Source organism: Nanorana parkeri, unplaced genomic scaffold (assembly GCF_000935625.1).
Source record: "Nanorana parkeri isolate BGI_ZX_2015 unplaced genomic scaffold, ASM93562v1 scaffold169, whole genome shotgun sequence".
In the NCBI taxonomy this organism is placed as follows: domain Eukaryota; kingdom Metazoa; phylum Chordata; class Amphibia; order Anura; family Dicroglossidae; genus Nanorana; species Nanorana parkeri.
The window spans coordinates 791,243-799,489 of record NW_017306437.1 but is presented as its reverse complement, the minus strand read 5'-3'; the positions used below and the strand labels follow the sequence as shown (position 1 = coordinate 799,489).

At 47.6% G+C, this 8,247-nt stretch overlaps 1 protein-coding gene across 1 annotated transcript in view; it reads right to left on the bottom strand.

Annotated features, from left to right (window-relative positions):
- Nucleotides 1–302: 302 nt before the first annotated feature.
- Nucleotides 303–8,247, bottom strand: part of CENPJ (centromere protein J) — a 58,899-nt gene continuing 50,954 nt past the window's right edge. The window contains exons 15-16 of the mRNA XM_018554673.1: nt 2,100–2,220; nt 303–607 (exon numbers count right to left, since the gene is read on the bottom strand). Of these exons, the coding sequence (XP_018410175.1) occupies nt 415–607; nt 2,100–2,220 (314 nt within the window). The 3' untranslated portion in view covers nt 303–414. The remainder of the gene's footprint in view (nt 608–2,099; nt 2,221–8,247) is intronic.

Here is an 8,247-nt window from a genome sequence, read left to right as displayed (position 1 = left end):
GACTTGATACTAACTTGATAGGGAAGGGGTAAGCTTTAATTCTGACAAGATAGATTACTGCTAATTTAGCAATAGTTCTGTATATGATGTAGACATAAATATGATAAAGCGTGAATTATTACTGTGTGGTTAGCTTTAAGACAAGGTGGGGGGGGTGGGGGAAATCACAAACAGTTTTACAAGTAACCAATTTCTTTGACAATAGACACTTTTTTTTTATAGTTTATTACATCAGTAAAATGTATTTAAATAAATACATGTTCATTAAAAAATAAAATAAATCATATGTACAGCTCATATATACAATAAGTACATTTACACAATCTGCTTTTATAAAAGAATATGTACACATTCAGTGCAAACATTTAAATATTACATTTTATAAATAGATATGCCTTCAGGAAACTTAAGTTGTTACATTTTAGTGTCCATAATGACATTGCCATCTTTGTCTTTAACCCGAACTCTCCCAGATGCGTATTTGGTCTCTTGCTGGCCATTGGTGTACACAGTCTTGATGGTCCCATCTGGATACTCTCGCCTTTTAAACTGGGGTGTGTGCAGTTCTCGCTGACCATTGTCAAATTCTATTACTTTGGTTCCATCGCTGTTAAACAATAACGATGTGTTATAAAATATATTGAGTTATGTAGCGAGAAAATAATGTGCTCCTGAAGTTAACCACCTCCCGTCCATGGGCTTTCGTGAACGGCCAGACGGGAGTCTTGTAGGACTGGACGGGTGTCTTAAGACGTCCTGCCTCTGCCCCCACTCATGTGTGGCGCTCAGCACGCACATGAGCGGGGAAAATGTCAGCATGTAAACAGACAGCCAGACATTCAAGATGGCCGATCACTTGCAGGAGCTACGGGTCTGCGCCCCACCCCCTCAAAGGGAGGTCAGTACATGATCTTTCCTTTGATCTCTTCTCGGTCCCCGAATGCAGGAAGTGATGTATACTACATCACTTTCTGCATTCAGTGTCACTCTCCGGTACAGAACACCGGCGCAAAGCTGGTGAAGCAGATCTCTGCTTCATTAGCTTCTCTGGGGGTCCCTAGGTGACATGTCTCCATGGAGAGGACCTTTCATGTAAATTGGATATCACATAGGGGACTAAAGAAAAAGCCCCCCATGTGATAGCAATAAAGTTGTGTAAAAAAAATAAAAGCATAAAGAAGCTAAAAAAAAATAGCCACAATTTTTTTTATTTTACATTTTTTCTTTTTTTTTTTAAAGTCCCTCGCCGCCGCCATGCACGTGCCAGGTGCGCCAACGTGCAGAAAAAGTGACGATTCCGCCTATTGTGCCACACGTTACATATCGCCGCAAACGTCAGAGAGCAATAATTTTAGGGCCATTAATTACTGATAACATTAAAAGTGTTTAAAGCATCACCTATGGGCAATTTTGGGTATGGTCGTTTTCTGCAATTTTTGCGGGTGTGCACAATTTTAAAGCTTGACAGGTTTGGTGTCTATTTACCCGACGTGACCCCGTCTTTTATATTTTACCCAAAAATTGGGGTGATAAATGTTTCATAACATTTTATAGGGAAACCGGTCCTTTTTTTTTTGTTAACTATTAGAACAATAAAAACCCCAGTGGTGATTAAATACCACCAAAAGAAAGCTCCATCTGTCCCCAAAAAATGGTATAAAATTAGTTTCAGTACAGCGTTGCATGACGGAATAAATGTCGGTCAAAGTACTGCAGCGCTGAATACTGAAAAATGGCCTCGTCAGGAAGGGGCTATAAACACCCCAGACTTCAAGTGGTTAAGTAACAGGAAACACTGACTGCTCTAGTAAGGACAGATTGAGCTCTCTCTCATTAACATACAATGCTTCTTTAACCCTTTGCTAGGGCAGAGTTTGTTCAAAATCATAATGAGATATGTACAAAGTACAGACAGGGTTAATTATCAAAAGCATTACCCTACCAAGAAATTGGGTGAATTTGGCCACACAGTCTAGTGTGACTGCAGTAGAGGCCTTGGAGCTAAAGGAGACTCTGATGAGGTGTACTATTGGATGAGAAGCAAGGTGTGAAAGGTGTACGTATGATGAAAGAGAAGTAATATATGTAGGAGTACTTACAGATGAGAAGTTATAATTGTTCCATCAGGAAAAATGCTTTCTTCCTTTCCATCAGGATAGAGGTTTTTTATTGTCTGGTCGGGGAATGTGATCTCCTTCTTTCCATCTGGAAAATGTTTTTCTAAAATAGGAGAAAAAAAAAAAATGAAAAGGAGGAACTTAATCTACCCTGTAGACATCATTGTTCACAGCGCAGTAATCAGCCTAAACAAAGCAAACCTATGGGAAAAACACACTGAATTATAGGCTGTTGTCCACTGGAGTACAGAGAACTCTGAAACCCATGTTGTAACGCACAGCTACTATGGATGCTGTTCTGACCCCTCACTGCCCCTTTCCCAAACCATGCTAGATTTGACCCTATCATTGTGATGGTCAATAGTATTACAAAAGCACCACAGCAGTGACCATGGAAGCCATTAGAATGCCCCATGCGCTCTACAGGTAGCTGCCATTAAAGGATAATTATGAGGTGATTGATTTTCACTCAGCCTCATTACATAAATTATTCATCTAATATTATGGTTATCAGATTGCTATTTTGTCATGAATATGTGTATATCAGTCACTAAACCAAGTCCTCTCACATCCTGTAAGTTCATCCTGTAAGTTCAAGGCACTTCTGGGTGCTCTACCAGTATCTGTGACATGCATGTTTGATGGCACTCTATTTTACAATGTGACCGTTCTGGCAGACTTTTTTTACATTACATGAGGCAGCTCCGTCAGGGAGGGACCTCATTAGGTAGTGTTCATTATTAAATTTGCAATGCAGTACAGTTTGTCATGCATAGCATTCAGGTGTGGCAATACTTGGGCACATTACATCAGCATTTGTCAAAGTGGACAAGGTAGTGGGAAAAAAAAGAAATTGTAAGTATAATAAAAAATATGTTTCTTTAGCTAATGAGTGTAAAATGATTTTATATCAGCATGTAGAGCTGCAAGGTTCACTTGAAGGATTAGCATATGGTTTAAGACTCAACCCACGCCTGCCACAAGCAGAGCAAACACCTAGGAACAGCTATTACCCCACCAGGACCTGGCACCGCTGATAAACCAAACCCAACCTGGTGCATACCCATCAGGGACGTTCCTCACCTCCGCTAGAAGGAAACCACATCAGCCCCGGTTGGTCCAACAGGGGGTAAGCCACTTTCCAGTACTAGCCTTCCCCGGGCACTGAAAAAGGAGTGGGCTCAAACTTCTTCCTACCCAGAAAGAGGTAGGGACTAGGGGGCAAGGATGGAGGAGAATCCCATCATCAAGGAGGGCGAGACAAAAGGGCGAGGGATAAGGACTGCAGATAAGAATCCTGAGCCGATAATACGGTGCCTCCCCTCAGCAGCATTCACTGCTCCACCGCCAACTCCTTCCCGCCCAGCCACTGTGTTCAAACAGATTTAAAACAGTGGGCAGGAGCAAAAGCAAGCTGACTATTGCACCCGCCCACTGCTTGTGGTCAATCACCCGTTCTCTAACAGTCTCAGCCCACTGACAGTGATAGAGAAATGAGTTCTACTTCAGGTCCGCTCCTCTGCTGATTGACAGCAGGCAGTGGGCGGAAGCAATAGCCAGGCTGCTATTGGCTATTGCTCCCGCCCACTTCCTGCTGTTTACATCTTTTTGATCACGGTGTCTGGGTGGCAACGAAATGGTGGAGGGTGGCAGAGGCAAGTCGGGCATTATTGGTCTCGGTATCGACCGGTCAAATAAAAAAAAATTATTACATCCCTGGTAACAAATATAAAATGGGGTTTATTTCAGCTTGTTTGCAAACGTGGAAATAAGATGTTTTTCTTAATGTGTTTGCTGTTGCTGCTAGGGTAGGTGCCTTTTTTCTTATGACTATCTGAGAAAAGAAGCCTTAAATCTTCAGGTTATACTGCTGCCTACAGGAGAGATGGAAACTGGCAAACAAAAAAACATGAAGGCCAACCCTGGGATAACTCCTCCTACTGCCAGCGGCACATTTCTGCACACCAAAGAGCACAATCATAACCACAGAGGGAAGGGAACTATGTCCCTCAATGGATTACAAAAATCCTATTTTGTAGTCCTGGGATCAAAAGTCGAATCTTTGGCGTGGGCAACACAGCAAACAACTGCTAAACAAATGGAACTGGGGACTGTCTTCAGATGAAAGAGCTGCCTGAAGGACCTGACGCCCCAAAGCTGGAAACAGATGACCATCTGGTAAAACCTGTAAAAGCAGAGAGATGCACTCAAATAGAGCAAACAAACACCTCCTGGTGAACTGGACACAAAAGGGACAAGGACAATATTCTGATTTAGGTGACATGTAGAGATGATCTTTAGAAGATCTGGGCCTCAAAATCACCTTGTCCCATTGTAGGACCACAACATGTTCCTTGTAGGGTAACAGAGGATTGTTGTACTCCCCAGAAAATCCTTTTCTTGAAGTCAATTAAAGGGACCCAGGAAGTCTTAAACCTTCGGTATATACTGCTGCCTACTGGAGAACGGGCCAAAGCTGTGGGTCAGCCCAAGATAAACCCTCCCATCACCAGCATGCTTCAGGTTTGTTGCAAAGCAGTACCCAGAGCATCATCATGAACACAAAGAGGTGGAACCTGTTCCATAACTCCAAGTAAAGGATTTTACAGTGAGTACAAAAATCCTACTCTCTTGTCCACTTAAGAAAAAAGGAAGTATGAAATCTTCGGGACGCCTAAAAACACTCGGCCTAAGAGGTGTGCAATGCAGAAAACACTTGCGAACAGGCCCAACAAAAGGAAAAAAATTCAAATTATTTACAATACAAATACTAACATATACAAGGAAAGGAGAGGAAAAAACAAAACATTTATCTGGTTACTTCCCTTATATGATCACTTGCAAAGATCTGTCATCTGTCAAAAAGGGTTTTTATACCCAAAGAAAAATTCCCAAGGTCATTTCCCAAGTACCCCATCTACTACCCATATTTTACAAGACAGACTTGTTTATACCCAAATAGGACCTCCAAGCTTCCCGAACCACTTCAAAAAAGGTAGCTCTTCTATCCTGTGCTATACTATAAAGCAAAAGTCTCTTGGATTATGATTCATGAGAAACGTCAAAGTGTGAAAAGGGAACCTTGGGGTTTTTCCAAGCCTGAACAATAGTAATTTTTGCTGCCAGAAAAAATAGGATTTTTGTACTCACCGTAAAATCCTTTTCTCTCCGTTCATTGAAGGACACAGGGCAACAGATCGGAGATCCTGAAAGTTAGGGTATATCGCCACCTGCAGGAGTAGGACGCTAGGCACATAACAAAAAGACATAGACAGCCTAGGGGCGCGCCCCTGCTGGTGCCCCAACACCCCACCTGCTGACAAGTCTCCAGTTAGTAACAAGCAGTTAGGAGTGCATACCCAGAGAAAGAGGGCGGGGCCTGTGTCCTTCAATGAACGGAGAGAAAAGGATTTTACGGTGAGTACAAAAATCCTATTTTCTCTCCCGTTCATTGAAGGACACGGCAACAGATCGGAGATCCTGAAAAGGTAGGGACGTCACCAAGCAGTAAACCAATGAGGGATGGGCTAAACAACAACAACAAACAACCCAAAAAAGAACCACTCAAAGGGCCGCCTGCAAAACCTTACGCCCCAAACCAGCATCCGCCGATGCCAAAACATCCACCTTGTAAAATTTGACAAAGGTGTGAACTGAAGACCAAGTAGCGGCCTTGCAAACCTGAGAAACAGACGCACCATGGCGAAAGCCCAGGATGCGCCAACAGCCCTAGTAGAATGGGCAGTGACAGGAAAAGGGGGCTCCCGCCCCCTAACGGCATACGCCTGTATGACAACAGTCCGAATCCAACTGGAAATGGTAGCCGCCGACGCGGCCCGGCCCTTACGAGGGCCACCTGTGAGGACGAACAAGGAATCCGTCTCACGGAAAGAAGCAGTAGCATCCAGATAAACACGAAGAGCGCGCACCACATCCAGGCAATGCAGCGCCCGTTCCTTCCTGTGAACCGGCTTCGGGCACAAGGACGGCAAAACAATGTCCTCATTTAAGTGAAAAGCCGACACAACCTTAGGGAGAAAGGTCGGCAGAGGACGGAGAACCGCCTTGTCCCTATGAAGGACCAGAAACGGCGACTTGCAAGACAAGGCAGCCAATTCAGAAACCCTCCGAACCGAAGTAATGGCCACCAAAAAGGCAACCTTTTGGGACAAGGACAAGAGCGGAATGTCCCGAAGAGGCTCAAAGGGAGATTCCTGTAGCACCGAAAGCACCAAGTTCAGATCCCATGGTGCCAGAGGCGAGCGGACAGGAGGAGCAATACGCGTAACCCCCTGAATAAACGTACGAACCAAGGCGTTAGACGCCAAAGGACGTTGGAAAAGAACCGTCAAGGCAGAGATCTGGCCCTTCACCGTGCTCAAGGCCAACCCCTGAGCCACCCCACACTGCCAAAAGTCAAGAATTCTGCTGATGGAAAACAAGCGTGGAGAGCAGGCCCCAGCCTCGGACCAGGCAAAATAGGCCCTCCAGGTACGATGGTAAATCCTCCTAGAGACCGGCTTGCGGGCCCTAAGCATCGTGGAGATGACCGCATCAGACAACCCCTCTGTCTCTCAGCCCCTGGCTCTCAACTGCCACGCCGTCAAAGCCAGCGACTGTAAAGAAGGATGGTACACAGGCCCCTGGGACAGAAGATTCGGACTCAGAGGCAGCCGCCAAGGGGCGTCCACCAGCAGTCGAACCACGTCCGCATACCACGCTCTCCGAGGCCAGTCCGGGGCCACAGATGACGAGGACGTCTTCGACCGGTATCCGACGTAGCAGCCGAGGCAACAGGTAAAGCGGAGGGAAGGCATATAATCAGACTGTAGGGCTCCCAAGGAGCCACCAGGGCATCCACCGCGTCCGCCCAGGGATCCAGAGCCCGGGCCACGAACCTCTCCACCTTCCGGTTGAGACGAGACGCCAGAAGGTCCACATCCGGCGTACCCCAGCGAAGGCACAGCTGATGAAAGATGTCGGGGTGCAGGGACCATTCTCCCGGGTCCACAGACTGGCGACTGAGGTAGTCTGCCTGCCAATTGTCCACTCCCGGGATGTAAACTGCCGATAGGGCGGGTCCTTGCGCTTCCGTCCAAGACAGGATCTCGGACACCTCCCGACCTGCGGACGCGCTTTTTGTGCCGCCCTGATGGTTGATGTACGCCACCGCCGTGGCGTTGTCGGATTGAACCCGAACCGACAGACCCTGAAGCCGGACCGACCAGTGAAGTAGGGACAGGGGAATCGCCCGAAGTTCCAACACATTGATCGGCAGACGGGACTCGTCCGGTGACCACCGACCCTGCACCGTCAGGGAGCCCAAGGCTCCCCCCCAACCCCACAGGCTGGCATCCGCCGTGACCACCGTCCAGCGCACCGGAAGGAAGGACTTCCCGTGCACCAACACCGGAGATTGCAGCCACCAACCCAAGGAGGCCCGCGCCTCCCGAGACACCTGAATCTCCCTGTCCAGGGATGAGGTCGACTTGTCCCACTGCACCAGGATGTCCCTCTGGAGGACCCTGGTGTGATGTTGAGCAAAGGGCACCGCCTCGAAGGAGGCCACCATGAGACCCAGGACCTGCATGCAGCAACGAATGGACGACCACCGGCGAGACCGCAACAGGCGAACGCAGTGGCGAAGCTTCTGCAGTTTGTCCGGGGGAAGAAACACCCTGGCCGCGACCGTGTCCAGGGCCATATACTCCAGGCGAGGGGAAGGCACCAAGCAAGACTTCTGGATGTTCAGGATCCAGCCGAACTCCTCCAGGGAACGCACCGTGACCCCCAACGCCGACACCAGAGAGGAATGGGACTTCGCTCGCAGGAGCAGATCGTCCAAGTACCCCACGATCGAAATCCCCCAGCAACGCAGCAGCCCCAGAACCGGCGCCAGCACCTTGGTGAACACCCGTGGGGCCGACGCCAGGCTGAAGGGCAGCACAACGAACTGGAAATGCTCGTCCCCCACCGCGAAACGCAGAAATCGCTGATGAGATGCGCAAATAGGCACATGAAGGTAGGCATCTTTGATGTCGATAGAGGCCAACAAGTCCTCCGGACGAAGGTACGTCACCACAGATCGAATCGATTCCATGCGGAAGCGACGGACCCGCACAAAAGGTGT